Genomic DNA, 22,761 nt, shown 5'->3' with positions numbered 1-22,761 from the left:
AAAACGGCTCAAAAATGCCAAAATATAATTTTCAATATTAACAAACCTCTTCATCAGCTGGAGGAAAAAAAAAAACTTAAATTTAACTATCTAAACACAAATACAACAAAAAATGTAAGCCCTTAAAAATTCTTAGAGGAATCACCATTTTATTATCAGAGAAATGATCTATCCCTTGATTTCTAGGGAAATCTGTTAACACAGTAAGTTCTAGGTCATTTAACTACTTATCCAACCATCTTACTCCATGCAGTTTAAGTGTTTACAACTTATGAAAAATGGAGTGGGGGTGCTTAAAGTGGTAAAAACACATCAAGCAAGGTCTCATTTCAGCCTGAGTAAAAATATTAACGTGCAGTAGTACTGCTGAATACCTGATGTGAAGAGACTCTGTGGTTCTGGTGCTGTAGGCCAGTCACTGGATGTCTGTGGGGAGCTGGGGAAAGGAGGAAGCCCACTTGGGATTGGGTTGGGATGGCGAAAGTTATCTGAGAATAACGACTGTGACTCAGTTACTGCCCCTTCAAAAGGAGACCGTGCACTGTGATTGGATGAACTGATGGGGATGACTGGATTGGATTTTGATAAACCAGGTGGTGGTGAAGGCGTATCACTGTTAGATATCTAAATAGGAAAAGAAAAGAATAATCAATAGAAGTTTATACACTTTAATAAGCTGCCATTAAAAAAGCTTGGAACAGATAGCATTAGAACAGTGGTCTTCAAACTGGGGTGCTTAAAGACTTTTTTATGAGAACATGAACTTGCAAAAAATCCATCAATTACATATGTACTCTTTTCTAAAATTGACTCCTCCTTGAGAAGACTAAGCCAATCTCCTCTCCTTTCAGAACCTATCTTCTCACTTTACAAAGAAAAGACTATTACTGCTCACTCTTTGGGATCTAACTATAGTAATCTGACCAGGAGTGAAAACTTTCTGAGAGCATCAAATATATGATTAGAAATACTCAGGTTGGTGATGAGAGTGACTAATGACTAGATTGTTTTGCAAACTAAATGATTCCCAATACTTAAGTTTGTTTTTATCTTAAGATTTTATTTATTTATTTGACATAGAGAGAGAGTACAAGCAAGGGGAGCAGTAGGCAGAAGGAGAAGTAGGCTCCCCACCAAGCAGGGAGCCCAGGACTCTGGGATCATGACTTGAGCCGAAGGCAGACACTCAACCAACTAAGCCACCCAGGTGCCTAATACTTATACTTTGTGATTAATACTTTGTGTTTAAACAAAATGGAAAGAAGATCTTATCATGTTATTTCTAAACACATCATTAAAAATAATTTTTGTGGGGCACCTGGGTGGCTCAGTTGTTAAGCGTCTGCCTTTAGCTCAGGTCATGATCCCAGAGGGTCCTAAGATTGAGCCCCACATGGGGCTGCTTGCTCAGTGGGAAACCTGCTTCTCCCTCTCTCACTCCCCCTGCTTGTGCTCCCTCTCGCTGTCTTTCTCTGACAAATAAATAAATAAAATCTTAAAATAAATAAATAAATAATTTTTGTGATGGTTCTTCATATGATTCTTAGGTATTTAATTCAGAAGTTCAAAAATAAGATATGATAATACTCTTTCTTCCATCCACTTACATGAACAAGACACTCAGCATTGACATTTACAAATATGAAAACATGACCAACATTGTTGAAACTTGTTTCCTTGTACCAACAGGTAATATTCACCCATGGATACATGAAAACCAATTTTATTTATTTATATATTTTTAAAAGATTTTACTTATTGAGAGAGAGAGAATGCACGTGCACATGCAAGGAGGGTGGGGCAGAGGGAGAGGGAGAAGCAGACTTCCCACTGAGCAGGAAGCCCGATGCAGAGCTTGACTGCAGGACTCTGGAATCATGACTTAAGTTGAAGGCAGATGCTTAACCAACTGAGCCACCTAGATGCCCCATGAAAACCTACTGTAACAGAGACCTATCCATCTCATTAAAAAATGAATTTCCAATACAATTTTAGTGTTTGTGTTTAATGATTAATTTTATCAAAATTTCTATTTATATAAGTTGCTTTGATCAAATCAAAACTATGAATAAAAATTCAGAAGAGGGGCGCCTGGGTGGCTCAGTGGGTTGAGGCCTCTGCCTTCGGCTCAGGTCGTGAACCCAGAGTCCTGGGATCGAGCCCCGCATCGGGCTCTCTGCTCAGTGGGGAGCCTGCTTCCTCCTCTCTCTCTCTGCCTGCTTCTCTGTCTACTTGTGATCTCCATCTGTCAAATAAATAAAATCTTTAAAAAAAAAAATTCAGAAGAAAGTAAGTTGGGGGACGCCTAGGTGGGGCAGTCAGTTAAGTATCCGACTCCATTTCCGCTCAGATCATGATCTCAGCGTCCAGAGACTGAGCCCCCTAATGGGCTCTGCACTCAGTGGGGAGTCTGCTTAAGTTTTTCTCTCTCTCAAATAAGTAAATACATCTTTTTTGTTTGTTTGGTTTTGGGTGTTTTTTTTTTTTAGATTTTATTTATTTGACAGACAGAGATCACAAGTAGGCAGAAAGGCAGGCAGAAAGAGGCCACCAAGCAGAGAGCCCGATGCCCACTCGATCCCAGGACTCTGAGATCATGACCCGAGCCGAAGGCAGAGGCCCAACCCACTGAGCCACCCAGGCACCCCAGTAATACATCTTTTTAAAAAAAGTTAAAAAGGAAAGAAAATTAGCATTTAAAGCCTTGTGTCAGAAAAAAATACTGTTTCCACTTGAAAATTCATGTCTATTTTTGAGAGAGGCATACACCTGTCAAGAATAAACTATATTGCTGGGGCACTTAGGTGGCTCGGTCGGTTAAGTGTCTGCCTTTGGCTCAGGTCATGACTCAGGGTCCTGGGATCGAGCCCTGCATCGGGCTCCGTGCTCAGCATGGAGTCTGCTTCTCCCTCTGCCCCTCCTCCCTGCTCATGCCCTCTCTCTCATGAGCATGCTCCTTCTTTCAAATAAATAAATAAAATCTTAAAAAAAAAAAAACTATACTGTATTAAAATTCTGTAACAGCAGAAGTAGAATGAGTTCAAGAAGGACACGGAATGATGTAAAATTTGATTGTTTAAAAAAAGTATAAATTCTGGGGCGCCTGGGTGGCTCAGTGGGTTAAGCCTCTGCCTTCAGCTCAGGTCATGATTTCAGGGTCCTGGGATCGAGCCCCGCATCAGGCTCTCTGCTCAGCGGGGAGCCTACTTCCCCCTCTCTCTCTGCCTGCTGCTCTGCCTACTTGTGATTTCTCTCTGTCAAATGAATAAAGTATTTTTTTTTAAAGTATAAATTCTTAAAATGACAGAGCAACAAAATATTTGATATTTGAATCTCTTAGATACTTATTAAAAAGCAATGTAGTGCTTTTATTTAAAAATACCAATATCGGGGTGCCTGGGTGGCTCAGTTGGTTAAGCAACTGTCTTCAGCTCAGGTCATGATCCTGGAGTCTCAGGATCAAGTCCCGCATCAGGCTCCCAGCTCCATGGGGAGTCCTTCTGACCTTCTCCCCTTTCATGCTCTCTCTCACTGTCTCTCTTTCAAATAAATAAAAAAATCTTAAAAAAAAAATACCAATATCTACAATACCCTGAAAATTACATTCTTTACAATGATTCTTAAGTTAATATGAAAAAATCTTTAATGTTAACCTAAAATATACAAAGGACATATTGTTTTTCAAATTCTTTCATGGAACCGAGGAGCAAAAATTTTTGGAAAAGCAGTGTATTTTAGATCTCTAAGTTTCTCACAAACACTGTGGGGAACTGGCCATTCCTTATAGAACAGATTAGAACTACATTTTTCTGTACCAATGCAGGAAGGTATACAGGAACTTACGCAGTGAAAAGCTAGCACCTAGACAAGATGATACAAAGCAGTATACAAAGTTCAGGACTTCACTCAATGTGGATCAGTATCAATGTAGATACAACTTTGAACTATTTGGTTTATTATTTCAAAGCCCATAGTCATTTGGGGGAAAGAGAAAACTGCTGGGGGCAAGGACACTGTGAGAAACAGAAAATTAAAGCTGACAAGAAGCAAAAAGGGAAGCATATAACAGAGAAACGACTCTTGAAATCAAGAATGAAGAAGGCATGCTAGTCTGAGACCATTTTGGAGTAGGGTCAAAAAGATCAATAGTATCAGTAGATTCTTAGGACACTAATATATTGCCACACAGTACAATAAAACATGTGGTCATAAGGACAATTGAGTCATCAAGAAAGGGTTAAATTATACCCTAACAGTATATTCTGTGGAAGAAAGGAGGACTAATTATAACAGACTTTAAAATATCCATTAACAGTATTTTTAAATCGTTTCCGCATTTAAAGTATTTTCCACCACCCAGAAAATTTACTTGCATAGAATGCCATTTCAGGGAATGGAAGATAAATGAAGCGATACAGAATCATAATCTTACCTGCTGGGAATTATCACCATTCCCTATACTGAGAGAATCTGAAGGTTTGTCAATGGGGCTGTAAAAAGAAAACACATCAGAGAAAATTAGAGTAAAGTCATTCTCACAAAATAAAAACAAACTTCCCCAAAGCCAGAAAAATAGACATTTTATTATCATAACACTGATGTAAAGATATGATGTAAAGATATTAGGTGAGATGTTGAGGATACAAAGAAATATAAGATCAAACTCCTACCCTTGAGCAATGTACATTCTAATAAGATTCTCCAAAAACAATGGGTGAAATAATAACTTACAAAGAAAAAAAAGATACTGCTTAAAATGAGTATTATTGTAGTAGGTCAAAAATTTAATTCATTGTTCAGTTTTGTGCACATGATAAATAAATTCCCCACTAAAATTCTTGAAATACTACTCACCTATTTTTTCCAGGTGTTTAACAGAGGGCATAAAAGTCACTCAAAATGTTCTCTACAGGTTCTTAAGAGCAATAAATTTCCTTTACTATTTCAATATCCTACTTAGAACCCTAGGGAGGCATATGTGTATGTACGAATGCACACATACAAAACAAACTTTTGTGTAAACTATTCACTCTCAAACAAAGACATAAAACTTGATTTCCATATAGGGAAAATGCAGTACAACAGTAGAGTAACACAGAATTACTGACTTAGAAACAAAACAAGATCTTTACAAGCATTACAACAGTGACCTAGCAAGGCATTTCCATAACTAACTGTATTTAACCTAGCACATGAATAAAAGATAAGTATCAGTACCCAGATACTAATATTATAGAGAATTACAGCAAAACGAAGTAAGATTCCAAATTTCTCCAAATTATTTTATTGGTTGTAAATACATACAAAGTACCCTGACACCCAGACACCTTACTGGTACCACATTTAATTGCTCTAGAAAAATTTAACAAGGGTTAGTATCCGATCAGAATACCCAGTCTATCTTCTGCATAAACATCATCTTGACAGGTCTGGAATTCACTAAATAACCCCTTTAGTTAGTATTTTCACAAAATAGCAATAAATCAATTCATTTTATGGTCAAATGGGTATTATAAATAATTTTAAGATATAGCTCAGAGCCCACTACGTTTGGAGACATTTAGGGCAATGAGACAGGTGTACACCAACAAGTATCAACTGGTGCTGATTACTGAATGAACTGTTTAAACCATAAATGTCATAGGTCTTTAAAAGAAAGAGAAGCCACCATAAGTAGGGCAATTAAGAAACATTTCCTAGGGGAGTTCAAATTTATGTAGGTCCTTAAAAAGATTTACACATTAGCTGAGGGAAGGGGAAAAGGAGGAAAGAACATTAAAGGTAGGAATAGCAAGTATATCACGCATGAAAAGGCCACAGATGGGTTTGGGGGAAAAGTTAAGTAATTAGTTAAGTAATTAGGGATGATTCTGACAACAGTGGGAGATAAAGATAGACAAAGGGTAGACACCAGAGGCCAAGAGAAATTGTTGAGCACAGAAATGATATAAACAAAGCAGTTTTAGAAAAATTAATTTGGTGGTGGCATGAAGAATAGACTGGAACATAATACAGATGATATAAGAGGAACTTCTATATTTTCTGAAAATTTTTATTGTGGTAAAGCAGACTTAACATAAAATTACTGACTTAACCACTTGTAAATGCACAGCTCAGCAGCATTAAATACATTCCACCTGTTGTATAACCACCACCACCATCTATCCCCATCTCTTTTCATCTTATAAAACTGAAATATATATACCACTAAACTCCCCATTTTCTCCTTCCTCCCAGTCATTATAATTTTGACTCCTCTAAATACCTCACATAAGTGGAATCATAGATTATTTCTTTTCCTTTCTTTTTAAAGCTGAATAATATTACTCTGTATTTATACCACATTTTGCTTATCCACGCATCTGGCCACGGACACTTGGACTGCTTCCGTGTTTAAGCTACTGTGAGCTAAGACATAAGTGCACAAATGATCTCTTCAAGGTACTGCTTTCAATTCTTTTTGCTATATGCCCAGACGTGGAATTGATGGATCATATGGTAATTGTAATTTTTGAGGAACCACCATACTGTTTTCCAGAGTGGCTGTACCATTTTTCATGCCCACCCACAGAGCATAAGGGTTCCAATTTTTCCACATCCCTTCCAACTCTCATTGCTTTCTGCTTCTTTTTTTACTGCTGTTTTCCTCTTTTTAATGTTTCAAGTTTTTATTTATGTTCTAGCTAGTTAACATATAGTATAGTATTAGTTTCAGGAGAATTTAGTGATTATTTTTTCTGCTTTTTTGATAGTAGCCACACTAATGAGTGTAAGGAGGTATCTCATTGTAGTTTTGATTTGCATTTCCCAAACGATTAGTGATATTCAGCATCTTTTCATGTGCTCAATCACCATCCACCTTCTTTGCAGAAATGTTTATTAAAGTCCTTCACCTTTTTTGAATTAGGGTATTTTTGTTATTGTTTTTGAGTTTTAGGAGTTCTCTATATATTATAGTTATTAACCCTTTCTCAGATATATGATTTGCAAGTATCTGCTCCCATTCTGTGAGTTGCCTTTTTACTACAGTGTCTTTTGAGTCACAAAATTTTAAAATTTTCATTAAGTCCAATTTGTCTATTTTTTCTTTTGTTACCTGTGCCTTTGGTATCCTAGCCAAGAAATCACTGCCAAATCCAATGTTGTCAAGCTTTAGTCATGTGTTTTCTTTTAATGGTTTTGTTGTGTGAAAGAATTTCAATCTAATACAGAACCAGAGAATATAAGATGGAGAATCTCACATATGTGCCCCCAGGATGGTAAATCTAAGGACTAAGAGACTGAGTCCTCCAAAATGTCTGATTTACAGAAAGTGGATAGTGAAATTTTCTTGGGTGGGAGGATGATAAGAGGTTGTCCTATATTGACCTTGGGAAGTTTTGCCAGAGATATTAATGGAACATAGCTCAAATTGGGTTGATCCCTCATAATGGGATGACTCGAGCTTTGTTTGTGTGACTGGGAGGATTTTGTTTGCTCAGGAAATTTTTCAAGGCTAGTTTCCTGGTTTTGATTTTCCTGTTTTTGACTCCATTCCCTGCCCATAAATACAACCTACCAAAAACCTTCAGTGAATTCCCCTATGGCATGAGATAGTTTGCCTATTCCAAATTATAGTTCCTCTGCTATTCCTGAATGAACTTTTCTTCTTGAGCTTGCCTAGGTTTCTAACTTTATTTATAGTCAATAATTATTTTAGGTCTTACATTTAGGTCATTGATCCATTTTGAATTTTTGAATATGGTGTTAGGTAAGGGTCCAACTTCATTCTTTTGCTTGTAGATATCTAGTTTTCCTAGCACCATTTGTTGAAAAGCCTTTTCTTTCCCTCAGAGAGGAAAGGGTCTTGATACCCTTGTTAAAAATCATTTGACCCTATATGTGATGGTTTATTTCAGGGTTCTCTTTTCTGTCTTACTGGGCTATATATTTGTCTTCATGCCAATCCCATGTTGTTTGTTATTGCAGATTTGCAGTTATGTTTTGAAATTAGGAACTGTGGGCCCTCTAGTTCTATTATTTCAAGATTATTTTGGCTATTTGGGGTCCTTGAGATTCAATATGAATTTTAGGATGGGTTTTCCTATCTGCAAAAAAGCCCCCACAAACAAACAAAAACCATCACTGGGGCAGCTGGGTAGCATCGTTGGGTAAGCAGCCAACTCTTGGTTTCAGCTCAGACCATGACCTGAGGGTGGTAAGACCAAGCCCTGTGTTAGGCTCTGTACTCAGTACAGAGTCTGCTTGAGATTTGCTGCCTCTCCCCTTCTGCTTATTCTCTCTCTCTTTAAAATAAGCTTTAAGAAAAAATTACTGGGATTTTGATATGGAATCTTTGGGCAAAAGCAATATTTTAATAATATTGTCTTCCAATCCATGAATGTAGGATGTGTTTTCACTTATTTATGTATCTTTCAGCAATGGTCTGTATTTTCTTTGTATAAGTCTTTAACTTTCTTGCTTACAAATTCCTACGTATTTTATTTTTCTTGACACTATTATGAATAGAATTGTTTTTGTAACTTCAACTAGTCATTGTTCACATTTAGAAATACAAATGATTTCTGTGTTGACTCTGTATTCTGTACTGAATTCATTTATTAGTTCTAACCATTTGTTTTTTGTGTGTGTGGAATCTCTAGGGCCTTCTAGATATTAATACCATATTTTCTATAAAAAGAGATAGTACTACTTATCCTTTTTCTATTTAGATGTCTTTTCTTTTTCTTGGCTAATTGCTATGGCTTGAACATTCAATAATGTGTTGAATAGAAGTGGTAAAAATGGGCATTTGCCTTGTTCCTCATGGAAAAGCTTTCAGTCTTTCACCACTGAGTATGATATTCACTGCTGAGTTCTTCATAAACAGCTTTTATTATGTTGAGGTAGTTTCCTTCCTAGAGTAATTGTTTTTGTCATGAAATGGTGTTAAATTTTGTCAAATGCTTTTTCTGCATCAACTGAGGTATCCTGTTTTTTTTTAATCCTACATTCTTTTGATAGGACACATCAAAGTGCTCTAGTTTTTGTTAAACCATCCCTGCATTCCAGGAATGTATCCCCTACTTTATCATGGTTTCTAATTATTTAAATGTGCTGGATTCTGTTTGATAGCATTTTGTTGAGGATGTTTGCATCAATGTAAAGAAGAGGTATTGGTCTGTTGTGTTCTCACAGTGTCTTCAGCATTGATACCAGAGTTATGCTGGCCTTACAGAATGAGTTAGGAAATGGTCCCTCCTCCTCAATTTCTTGGAAAAGTTTGAGAAAGACTATAATTAGTTCCTCTTTAAATGTTTGGTAGAATTCACACTTTCTTTGTTGGAAAATTTTTGATTAGTGATTTGGTAACCTTACTAATTATGTATCTATTCATATTTTTAAAATTTCTTCATAATACAGTTTTGGTAGGTTTTGTTTCTAGGGATTTGTCTATTTCATCTAGGTTATCCAGTGTGTTCACATACAAAGGTTCACAGTACTCTCTTATAATTCTTTTTATTTCTGTAGAATCTGAAGTAATGTCCCTACTTTCATTTCTGATTTTATTTTATTTTTTTTTAAAGATTTTATTTATTTATTTGACAGAGAGAGATCACAAGTAGACAGAGAGGCAGGCAGAGAGAGAGAGAGAGAGAGAGAGAGAGAGAGAGAGAGAGGGAAGCAGGCTCCCTGCTGAGCAGAGAGCCCGATGCGGGACTCGATCCCAGGACCCTGAGATCATGACCTGAGCCGAAGGCAGCGGCTTAACCCACTGAGCCACCCAGGCGCCCTCATTTCTGATTTTAATAATTTGAGACTTTTCTGTGGTTTTTCATAGTCTACATGACACATTAAAGGTTTGTCAATTTTGTTGATCTTCTCAAAGAACCAGCTTTTAGTTTCATTGTTTTCCTCTACTGTTTTTCTATTCGCTATTTCATCTTCCTCTGCTTTAATCTTTACTTCTTTCCTTCTGCAAACTTTGGGTCTAGTTTGTTCTTTTTTTTTTTTTTTTTTTTTTCTATTTTCTTAAATTGTAAAGTAGGTTTGTTGACTTTGGGTCTTTCTTGTTTTTTAATATAAGCATTTATAGCTATAAATTTCCCCCTTTGCATCGTCTTAGCTATTTCCCATAATTTTGATGTTTTGTTTTCATTTTCATTCATTTCTAAGTATTTTCCAATTTCCCTTGTGATTTTTTCTTTAACCCATTAGTTGTTTAAAAGTGTTAATTCCCACAGTTTTTTGAATTTTCCAGATTTCCTTTTGATAATGATTTCTAACTTTATCCCACCACAGTCAGAAAAGATACTCAGTATGGTATCTAGATTTTTAAATCTACTGAGACTTAATTTGCAGCCTAACATGTATCTTATCCTGGAAAATTTCTATGTAAATGGAGAATGATGTGTATTCTGCTGTTGGGGAGAGTGTTATGTATGTCTGTCAGATTCAACTAGGTTATTATATTGTTTAAATTCTCTCTTTACTAGAGCACCTGGGTGGCTCAGTTGGTTAAGTGTTCACCTTTGGCTCAGATCATGATCCCAGAGTCCCAGGATCAACCCCCCACATCTGGCTCCCTGCTCAGCGGGGAGTCTGCTTCTTCCTCTCCCCCAGTTTGTGTGCTCATTCTCTCTCAGCCAAGTAAGTTAATTTTAAAAAATTTTTTAAATAAATTATCTCCTTACTGATCTTCTGTCTGGTTATTATAGCCATTATTGTGAATAGGGTATTGAAGTCTTCAACTATTATTGTATAACTATTTCTCCCTTCAATATTGTGAGTTTTTGCTTCATATATTTTGATAATCTGTCATTAGGTGCATAAAGGTTTAAAATTGTTTTATCTTCTTGCTGTATTAATATACAAAGTCCTTTGTCTCTCTTGATTTGAAGTTCATTTTGTTTGATAGTAGAACCCCCAATCTCTTTTGTGTGCTATTTTCATGGATTATCTTTTCTCATCTTTTCACTTTCAACCTGTTTGTGTCTCTAATGTGAGTCTCCAGTAGACTGCGTATAGTTGGATCATGTATTTTTATCCATTCTACCATTCTGTCTTTTGATTAGAGTTGAATCCATTTATATTTAAAGTAATTACTGATAAGAAAGCAGTGATTATGCCCTTTATGACATTTGTTCTCTACATGCCTTATAGCTTTCCCCCCATCAAATTCCTACATTACTGGCTTTTATCTTTAGCTGACATTTTTTAGTGAAATGTTCAAATTCCTTCCTCATCTCCTTTTGTGCATATCTTAGAGCTACTTTCCTTGTTATCATGGGAGTTATATTTAACATCCTAAAGTTAACAACACTCACAATTCATATCAACTTGATTTCAGTAACATACAAAAACTACTCCTTTATAGCTCAATCCCAACCCCTTTTAGCTTTTACACTAATATATTGAAACTTAAATGTACTGGTCTCTCAAAACATGTAGGTAACAAAAAGTATAGCTACAAATCATTGTTACAATCACACTAGTTTTTATATTTGCCCATTTATTTACCTTTACTAGTATCCTTCCATTTCACCTTGCAGGACTCCCTTGAGCATTTCTTACAGGGTAGGTCTAGAGATCATGAACTCCCTCAGTTTTTGTTAATCTGGGAATGTCTTAATTTCTCCCTCACTCTAAGGAAAGTTTTGCTGGATAGAGAATTCTTGGTTGATAGTTTTTGTCTCTTAGTACTCTGAATATATTGGCCATTGCCTTCTGGCCTCCAAAGCTTCTCATGAGAAATATACAATAATCTTATTGAAGATTCCGTCTACATGATGATTCACATCTCCTATTGCTTTCAAGATTCTCCTTGTCTTTGGCTTTTTAATAAAATTTTGGTTTGACTTTATTTGATTTTATTTTAGATTATGAAATTTTGACTGGATTTTGGTTTGGTAACAGTTTGTACCAATGTTTGTCTGAGTTCATTTTAATTAGAGTTCCTTAAGGTTGTCCCATGTTTATATTCATTTCTTTCATTGAATTTGTAAAGTTTTCAGCCATTTTTTCTTCCCCCCAAATATTCTCTCTTCATCTTTCTCTCTCTTCTCCTTCTGGGACTCTGACAATGTATGTACTGGTCTGCTTGATGGTGTCCCACAAGTTCCTAAGGCTCTGTTTGCTTTTCTTCAGTCTTTGCTCTTTGGTTTCCTCAAACTCACTGTAATATCTCCATTGTCTTTTCTTCAAGTTCACAGATTTTGCTACCTAATCAAATCTGCCTTTGAATCCTCTAGTGAATTTTTCATTTAAATTACTGTACTTCTCACATCCAGAATTTCTTTTTGCTTTCCTACTTTTTTTATTGACATTTCACTTTTGTTCATACTTTTTTTTTCTTACTTTCTCCACATCTTTTAGTTCCTTAGGAATCTTTAAAAGAGTTGTTTTAAAAGCCTTTGTCTACTATATCTGCTACTGGGTTTTTTTTCAGGGACAGTTTCTGTTGATCATTCTTTTCTTTTGAATGAGCCATACTTTTACGTTTCTTTTATATGCGTAACAGTGATTTATTATTCAACACTGGCCCTTTGAGTCTAGTAACACAGTACCTCTAGAAATCAGATTCTCTCTCTTCCTGTTAGCTTTTTTTGTTCTTTGTTTACTTTTTTGCAGGCTGTCTCCATACAAAAGGTCAGTCCTAGATATAAATTTGAAGTCTTCTCAAGGTCTTTTCTGAGCCTTTCTCTGGCCATGCACAAACCCTACATATTCCCCCATATGTGCAGTTGTTTTTTAATCTCCTAGTCTTTAATATCTAGCAACCAAAAGGAGAAAAAGGAAAAACTGAAAGGGGAAAAGAGGGTAAGGACACTAGTCTTTTAAATCCCCAGGGTATCATTTCAGCCAGAAGGGGAAGGGCCCACAACAATGGTTGCCTGCTCTTTGTCTGCACCTCTGTGATCAGAAGCAGTAATCAGCAATTACAGCAAAGATCCTCAATACATGAAAGACAGGGCTGTTTTTGCCCACCCTGGCTCCCGCTAGCTACATGTAAGCCACTCCAGGAGCATGTGCACAGCTGCCTGACCCGTGGCTGGGGGTAGAGGATAGATAGCCGCTTTGGCCCAAGAGCTGAAATTGACCAAAATTAACCCAAGTCTTTCCATGGAATTTACAAGCCTTCAACAGATTTCAGAATTCCAAAATAACTGTATCACTCAGATTCTGCCGGTGCAACTGCTGTCCAGGTGGAGAGACAGATTCCTGGTGCTACCTACTCCACCATCTTCCCCAAACTTAAGGCTTAAAGGTGAGAGGAAACAGAAACAATGGAAACAAAAGGATGAAAGCAAGACATTACAAAAGAAGAACTGCAGTGTCTTTATCTCAGTTCAGGTTCTCAGCCACCACCATTAAGGAGCACTAAGTAATAATTTTCAATTCAGGTGAGGTTAGTCTTTCTAATGTCAATGGCAATATATGAAAATATTGCACTCAGAATAAACCTTGATAATGTTTCTGGATTACAACTAATTAGAACAATTTATATCATCTAGTCCACTATGCTGAGGTTTCATAACTACTGATTCATAACATTTGATGGTTTACACAGGAAAGTTTTACCAAAGATACTTAAAAATTTCTAGATCAGTATCATCAAACCAAAGACAGCTGCTAAAAAACCAGGATTGGGCAAGGTATCAGTAAGCTTATGCTCCACTCAGTTTTAATACATTCTTCGATTTAAATTAACTACTCAAGGAATAATAAATGAAAAGCTTTAAGAATAAAGATACAACTAGAAATTGTTTTTATTTCCTATGTGGGTTGTAAAAAGTCAATTATAGTTAAACCTGCCATTGTAAATGCAACTTTATCAGTTTTGCAAAAGAAAATACAGATGGGAGAACCCCTGCAAATGCATGTATAATCTCAACAGGAAAAATATATATTTACAAATTCTAATTCCAATAAATGTGAACTCCTTGGACCTCTAATGGCTGAACAGGTAACACTTTCCCCAGGTTACCACTAACAGGTCAGACTAACAACTTCTCTAGTACTGGATGTCGACTTCCTTCTTTATCAAGCTCTGTATCTGCTTAAACTATTGTTGTATTAAATATTTGTTGTTTTACATTCAATATCCACCACCAACCCACTGTTACACCACAAAGGTTAAGAAAGGAAAATAAACTTTAATAAATACCACATTTAATAAGGAACAAAGACACCTACTCTATGAAATGGACTAGTTTCTGGTAAAGAACTACCAAGTCCTCATGATATCAGATGAAAGAAGTTTGGGTACACTAAGATAAACTGCACAGGGCTTTTTTATTTAAAAATAAGCAAACAAAAAATCTACAGGTTTTCTTTTTCTTTTCTTTTTTAGGTCAGCACAAAGTTTATTAGCCACTTCTGTTTAGAAATGCCTCCTTCTGAACAAGTCTGGTCCTCTAACATAACCAAGAAACATCAAAATGCACAGGGGCCCCACTTTCATTTCCATCTCAAGTTACACTAGAAGCGTATCACAGAGCAACAGTAGTTGTCTCCTGGGGTTCCTTGGGAATGGCTCTAGAACAGGCTCCAGCTTCCGTTCTGGTCCCAGGATTGGCTCTGGCACTCTTTGTGCCACCATGCCTAGTATGGGCTCCAGCTCCAGTGCTGCCCCAGATCCAGTACTGCCTCCAGCAGTAGCTCTAACTCCAGGCCTAGCTCTGGCCCTTAAGCCATCCTGGGCTCCAGCTCTAATGAATCCAATTCTGGCTCCTGCTAAAGCTCCAGCAGCTGCTGCAGTTCATCCACCTGTCTACAGCCAGCCCAAGGAGCCTATGTTTCAGGTATTTCCTCTGTTCCTCAAGATTAACTTTCTCGTGGTGGTAGTACCCAAAAGCCTCACTCCAGGAAATTTAGGGGTAGAGGAAGTACAGCATATTCTCAGGTATGTTCTCCCTCAGTAAGCATTTGATAGTGCTGGATGAGTTCAGTCAGCAGGAGTGACTGCAGTACCTCCCTGCTCTTGGGAGGCACAGAGTAGATCACCTAATCACTATCCTGATGGTCCACCCTGGAGCAGGTAATGTCCCCTTCCAATGATTCGCTGAAATGTAGTAGAAAGGCTCCAGAAATGGATCTTCTTCAGCAGCTGGTACTCCTGACTCCAGCTCACAAAGCCCATGATATGGCCATCATTCCACAGATTCCTCAGGTGGTCATATACCAGGCCCAGATTTTTGTGCAACCATGTCCAGAATGGTAGCTTGCATAAAGGGGGTGGGGGGGGAGGCTCGCCTGCTTAGTGAAGTCAGCCCAGGACAACAATGTACCCTTAATCCTAGAGTTCTGCCCAAACAGCTTGTACCTCAGCATGCTCAGCTGCTCCAGGTCAAGGTCTCAGCCAACACAGGACAAGAACTGCCAACTAAGAGCAGGGCCCAGCAAGCTCCAGGAGGGCTTTGGGCGGGGGGCTAGAAAAGAACTACTGATTCTGAGGGCTTATGCTGAGCAGACTGAACCAGAGAACCAATGCCAAAGCAACTGAGTAGCTTCATGTTAAAAATAATCACACAAAGGCTATCTGTTTTCAGCTCCTGCTTCAGACCCTGGCAGATGTATCCAACCATGACGGTGATAATGTGCAATTCCTCTGAAGCCCCTAATGCAGCCTGAAATCAGGAACCAACCAGAGTCAAGTAGCCAAAATTACGCATTAAACCCTGGCTCTGCCCCTCTCATGGGTCAAAGTTTTCTTGTTTGAAGTCAGAATGTTGAACTTCTAGAGACCCTGTAACTGAGGAGGGAGGCTTGGAGGATTCCTGTCCATGGTGACTTCTGTAGTCAGGGACCCACTGCCTTCCTGGAATCTCGCCAGCAGCCTTGTAGGACAGTAGACTTCCTCGCGCTCTTGAAGATGAAGGGCTGGTGGAAAGTTTGGGGGATGCAAAGTTGGGTTTCTACCACAACAGCTTTGTGAGCAGACACTTAAAGCAACTCTGTGAATAGGACCTTCCGCAGGTTCACCTCTTTGGTTAGAGTCATCCTGATAGCTAACCAGGTAACTCAGACCCTTCAGCTCCGCCAGCAGCTGATACAGATGAAAAACAACAACTTTCTTCCAGCCGTGAACACTTCTGCAACTGTTGCATCTGTGGTCTAGGTGGGCTCCAATGCAGGCATTTCACTGCTGGACTTAACCATGCCTCCACCTCTGGCAGAAGCTTGATTAGGATAGGTAATTGACTTAGCAGTATTAGCAGTAGCTTTAAAGGTATCCAGCACCTCCTTTTTCCTTTTCGTCCAATTCACGTGGTTTCCTCCAGAAGCTGTTAATGTCTGATCTGATGGGGGTCTTAAGATGACATTCTCACTGGGGCTGGGTCTTCTACTGGAAGTAGAAGACATCCTTGTGGTCTTTCAGTTGGCTGATGGATTTCACCAGTTTCTCAGTTTTAGCCCTTAATTCCAGGTTGATGGATTTCACCAGCTTCTCCAATTAAGCCCTTAATTCCAGGTTCCAGGATTCAGTCTCCTGCTGCTGGCTCTCCACAGGTTCTTTGAGGTCTGCCTCTCCTTGCTCCGATTGAGCCCTCTGAGCCTGAATCAGAATTAAATAGATTAAACATCATCTCAGCCAACTGGGTAGGGCCCTGCGGAAAGGCCTGACTGTCCCAACAGAATTTTCACAAGTTCTGCTGTGGCAACAAGCACTCGGGGTCCCAGCTGCAGCAGGCACACTCAGAGTTCATTTGGTCCAAGAACCGAAGGAATGGCATGTTAGCCTTGGAATCATCGTTGCCCAGTAATAATGCTGAGAGAAAGAGAAATCAGTACACCTAAAGTCTTTAAATACCACACAACTGACTGAAAAGTACTGGACTCAAGTGGGACTAAGCAGTTCTGAAAGGTAGGTGGGTCTCATAACACAAGATATTTCCAGTAGGCAATGCTGTGTGTATAAATGTCTGTAAACAAAAATTTGTAAACATGTAATATCTTCATATACAGAGTCTTGCTGAGTTTGTTTTTTTTTTAAGTTCTAGTCCTAAATAGTTCTGAAATCTATGGTGAGATTATAGATTTCTCAGGAGTAACTATTTTTCAACTAACCCTAAAATTGGAATCCAGTGCTATGGGACATAATATGTAAATATGTACATTTATTTTTTTGAAATAGAAAAATATACAATGCATATCCAGAATCTGTCTCTCGAGATGCTGATTTATTTAGTCTAAACTGCAACATCTGGTATCTGATCATTACTACACCAGTGCAAGTGAAGAGTACTGTTATCGGATTGTAGAGTAGAAGGAATTATTAATATCAAATTTAAAAGGTTTGACAAAGAAACCATGCGCTACAGCTATCTGCAAGCAGGCGGTGTAACGCAGCTACACCTCTGTTTGGATCCTGACATGCTAGTTTCTAAGTCGCCCGAAAGACAGTGCTCAAATGTGACTTCCTTTCTACTTCTTCGTAGCGATGCCACCAAACTCCTGAAAACAGTCTCTTGGCGGCTTTCTAAAATTTGCAACAAAAGACAAGTTGTTACATAGGAGAAGAATCAAAGAAAATACCATTTTCCAGACTGGGAGTGGGACAGAAAAAATACTGAGAAGGTCTAGTTCTCCTGTTCATCACATTGAAAAGACAAAGTCTCCATGATTGTGCTAATTAAAGTTGCATTTCAGAAATAAGGTATAATTTATGTCAAGTCATGGACATTTCCAAATTTCACTGTCATGTTACTGTATATACAAATACACATGCACACTGCTCCTATATTAAATACTCCATATTCATTTAGAAGAGTTCATTTTAATTATTTGTGCTCGCCCGTCTTCAACAACTGAGATCAACATTTGCTACTGCAAAGGACAAATTTAAATTACAGACAGGTAGCTTGCCTTTACAGAGTTTATTTGATACAGGCTTCAAATATACATTAACATTTCAAGTATTACTTTACTACTAAAATATGGCCACCTCTTACATAATGTGGCACAATGAGTTGCTAGCATGGTAAGGAAAAATGCATCAATCATCTGGGCTGATTATAGTTTGGCAAATATGATTTTAATTGAAACCTTCTCAGTAACACCAGGATGTACTGAACATGAGTGAAAATAAATGTTTTGATTACTAGTAATAAAAAAATCCAATTATTCTTAATATTAAAGTTGAAAGATAAACAACCACCATCCTAAACATGTAGGCTGTGGCCAGCTTTCAAAAGCAGCAAGTAAAACTGTCTCCATCTCTTCTTTTTCATTTTGCACTTCAGTAATAAAGGTTGATCTTTTAAAAGATACTATATACTTAAGTAGAATTTAAACACATAATTGCTCACTTAACTATCCATCCCCCCACACTCATTATGCCCCACCCTCTGGAAAAAAAAGTACCAGAGCTCTCTAACTTTTTTGAAAATATTCTACGTAGGTGGAACAAGACACCAGAACTCGCTTACTAGTTTTCCAGTATGTATGTGCACATGTGCAGTAACTTTACATTTCCAAATACAGAATGGGAATAAAATTTCTTAAAAGAAATAAGAAAAAAAGACTCTGAGAACAACGGTCAGAAAAATTTCATAGCTCACTAATTTTAATATATACACCCAATTTTAGTAAATCTTACTAATTTATCTACTTAGTTTACTAATAAGTAGCCCTGAGTTTCATGCAAAAACAAAAAAAAAGTATGAAACTGCAAATCATTTATCTACTATAAAAGGGGAAATGCCTTTCTGGGGATCCATTAAAAAAAAAAAAAAAGAAGTAGGCCACCTCTCATGGCTCCTGTCCATGGTTTGGAAATCACTGCTAAAATCACCTCTATCTCTAAGTACCAGCACACGCTGGTGTAATTTATAATTATTATTAGGTCATGAGTCCTCTCTCCAGAAAAATGTACACACACACACACAAAATCTGATAAAATTTAAGAGAGTTCACAGATGTGCTAAAGCCTATTTGTGATTTAACAAGCCCTACCCAAGACTATTTTCAACAAGTCTCTGGACCATACTTTTTCTAAATCATAGCAGACTACATGATGTCAGGGTAGGAGAACAAGATTAATGCGGTGACCACTCCCATTCCACTGAATAAATAAGGCACTCTGACTATGCTTGCAGTCTATCAAAGCTTATACTTGATTTTCAATAAAGATACAGCCATGTTTTTAAAAAGACATGCATTTTCTTTCAATGTGATAAAAACTAACAAATTCCTATAGTCCTGTTCCTTTCTTTAGCTTTTCCTCTACTGCCACCAAACTGAGGTTTAGGAAAGCTTTTGCTTAAAATACCATTAATTCCTTGGATGTATAGTATATCTGATTTATCCTGAAGATAATAAGCCTTTCAGACCTGAGTTCTTCAAGGTCAAACTACATATTCGTTGTGACATAGTCTTCATTAAGTCAGTCAGTTTGATTCATGTTAGAGTTTTGATTCAGACTAAAATCTCTTAAGAATTTTACCTCCTCTAGACTGAGCTATGGCACAGTGGGAGAATGAGCCTGGGCGTAAAAGTGACAGCAACTTTGGTCAGAATCTGGTCTATCGCTTATTTGTGTAGGGTACTGGTGAATTATTTAAACTCTCTGAGACTTGCCAGTTTCAGTTTTCCTTGCCAGTAGTAAGGTAACAATGATATCTACCACGCAGGACAACTGAAACTGAAGGCACCCAAAAGACACCAACACCTCTTCACACCTAAGTCTGAAGACGAACATCCCTAATCTTTCAATTGTGGCTTCCCTAAGCCACAATATCAAGTCATAACCACTTACCTTGAGGGATCTATAGACCCAATAATTTGCTCCCCAAATTCTTACATAGGCCAACTCACTGTCCCTGGGCTCATTAGCCCATCTAGCTGCTATTCCCTTCACAGTTCTCAACTGGGACACAAACAGTGTCTCAACCGAAATTAAGGTATTTCAAAGCCCCAAACTTACAACAGCCAGTCCCAAAGCATCACTACTGCATGGCTTCCTTATTTCCCATTCTGTCATTTGTATTCATCATTTCAAAGTAACTGATTAATATAGAAAAGTAGCACATCTATACTCCATCTAACTGATGGAATATAACTCTGGAATGCATCATAATGACGGGTAGTGAGAACAAGTGACATATACCCTTTTATAATTTATTGTTCATTTAAGCGCAACAGGAGTAAGACACACTACAGGAACCTCACTTACATATGGTTCAGTGAGGATTCAGTAGCTATGATACTCTGAATATTTGTACTCTGGCTTAATCAGAAATAAGAGGAAACTACATTTTAGGTTTAGTGTCAATTCATAAGGTTCCACATTTTGTTTTCCTGCGATTCTTGCAAAACTGCTATTCACTACATGTGAATGACAAGAAGAGACAGAAAGAAACCATTCTTTTTCTTTCTTCCCTAGAAAGCTTAATTCTCAACTTACCTTGACTAAGAAAAACTTATCTGCTGGGTAGGACCATGGAAAGGGTCATGTTTATTTATTTTTAATTTTTTATTTTTTGGAAAGGGTCATATTGTTCACCTTTCTAACTTGACAAGTCTTCCCTATGGGAAGAAGGAAAATTATCTACAGATTCATCCCTACCACTATATCCTGTACAGTGACAATGTGGAAATGGAGAACAAAGCAGACCTTCAGTAGTAATGACAATCAGTTGAATTTAATCTTGTGCAGGGGTTGGCATGTTAAGAATACAAGCTACAGGAGCTTGCCAAAACAAGAACTCTCTGTACCTTGGGCCATCAACTGTCCTTAAATTTGGGGGACCTGAATTAAACCAACAAAAAACAACCCTTCTTCTTCCCCAAGGAAACCTTCTTATATTGTGTACTTATGCAAAGCACAGCTAACCATGTTAAAATTTATTCTGATCCTAGGTGAGGTTCAGTAACACTGGCTTTGGGCAGTTATTTAATGAGTACATTGTTTTAATTTAAATCTCCCTTTCTCTTCCTTTTACTCTGTGGCATCCAGGACATTCCCCTCTTGCTACTGAAACAGTTATGTGTTCTGACTATACTTTATATGAAGGCAAAGGCAATAATATATAAGTAAATCTAATAATAACTGATCACAAAAAAATAAAGAAAAACTAAATACTTGTTATAAACGCCAAAAGGACATTTGGTAGGTGTCAATTTTCACTTTCAATCTAAAGAAAAAAACATATTAACAATAACAAGGTATTCTCAATACTGTGATTAAAAATACTTCTCTCAAATAAATGGTTAAAATCACATTTACAAGTGAATAAAACACCAGAGACAGCCTTATAAAATAGGGAGATAACCCTATAAAAAAAATGAGACAAGGATACCTGATAGCCCCACTTTCTAACACTGGTCTTTAATTTTTAGCCTCGGAATTCTCAAATAGGAAGAGGTGGTGGGAGATGCAATACAATAAAGCAGGGAAAAGACAGCAACAAATTCTCTTCTATGAGATACAGAAGACTTGGAGAGATATATCATGTTAATGGTTCAGAACACTCAGTATTATATTGCAGAACAGAATTTCTTCCAAAATTGATTTATAAATTCAAGTATTTTGAAACACAAATAGACTGGTCAACTAATTGGGGAAAGTTAGTTCTGTATAATGCACATACAACACTTAAATACATGAATAAAACATAACAAACAGATACGAATTCACAATCTATAAGAAGTTCACTCTATTAGTCAAATACAAATTAAAATGAGACAGTTTTTATGCAATTGGCAAATGTGCAGAAAAAATATTCAATTCAAGGAAATAGATACTCATCATCTTTGACTCAGCAGTTCTACTTCAAAGAGAATCAAAGCTACAACCAAAATGTTTATAGGAAAAAAATGTTCATCACAGTGTCATAAATAAGAGCACCAAAATGAAAATAATATACACCAGCAGGAGGTTGTTTTAATAAATTTCAAATGCTCATGTATAATGAAATACCATGCAGCCATAAAAAATTATGTTTTCATGACAAAGGAAAATATTCATAATAATGAGTATTAAGTTTTAAAACATAACAAACCAATGTATTTTGTGTATATATACATTCACAAGAAGGAAAAAGACTACAAAGAAATACACACTGCAAGAAACACATCAAATCATTTTCAGGGAAAACGTCTTGAGCACTGAGATCACAGACAATATTTACTTTTTTCTGTTTGCTTTTATATATTTTTCAAATTTCTTTAAGTAGAAACATATTATGTTCATATTCAGGAAATAAAGAACATCTCAAAGAGATTATCTAAATTTTAAATTTCTGGTCTGAATTCTCTAGGGGCTATAAACCCAGATTATGGTTTTAATTAGAATGATATTTTTAATGAAACGGTGATGTATATAAATGTTAAAAGCATCGGAAACAAATTTTTACTACAATAACCCCATTCTTATATGAAGCACTATTGAGTTAGCAACCAATGAAGTAAGGAATAGAATATGGTTCATAATAAAACATCCAGGTGTAGAAAGGAGTAGGTACAAAAAGATCAATGGAAAGGGTCAAAGCTTCTCATCCCAAAAGATTTCTGTTGGACTTAGCTTTAATTCTTAGCTTTGATATAAACAAATTTTACACAGTTTACTATATAGTAATTTTATGTTTTGCTCTGTGGCCTCTTTTATATATATTTATATACACATGTATGTACATGTGCATATGTGTATATGTGTGTGCATATATAAATAAATTTGAGTAACCTTATAAATAATCTTTACCACCAAAGTGAATAAACTTAAGGACTTCAAGAATTTAAATACAAGAATAGGTAGTTGAAGAAACAGACCTGATGACAATG

The 22,761-nt window shown here is 37.0% G+C and overlaps 1 protein-coding gene across 6 annotated transcripts in view; it reads right to left on the bottom strand.

Annotated features, from left to right (window-relative positions):
• LOC111152086 (CCR4-NOT transcription complex subunit 4) overlaps positions 1-22,761 on the bottom strand; it is a 140,021-nt gene that overhangs the window by 34,102 nt on the left and 83,158 nt on the right. For all 6 annotated transcript variants that reach the window (XM_022510390.1, XM_022510392.1, XM_022510391.1 and 3 more), the window contains exons 8-9: positions 4,433-4,490; positions 375-624 (exon numbers count right to left, since the gene is read on the bottom strand). In XM_022510390.1, coding sequence (XP_022366098.1) covers positions 375-624; positions 4,433-4,490 — 308 coding nt within the window. The remainder of the gene's footprint in view (positions 1-374; positions 625-4,432; positions 4,491-22,761) is intronic.

Source organism: Enhydra lutris, unplaced genomic scaffold, assembly GCF_002288905.1.
Source record: "Enhydra lutris kenyoni isolate GAN:26980312 unplaced genomic scaffold, ASM228890v2 scaffoldscaffold27, whole genome shotgun sequence".
NCBI lineage: Eukaryota > Metazoa > Chordata > Mammalia > Carnivora > Mustelidae > Enhydra > Enhydra lutris.
Note: the sequence above shows the minus strand (reverse complement) of the source record. Positions and strands in the feature narration are given on the sequence as shown.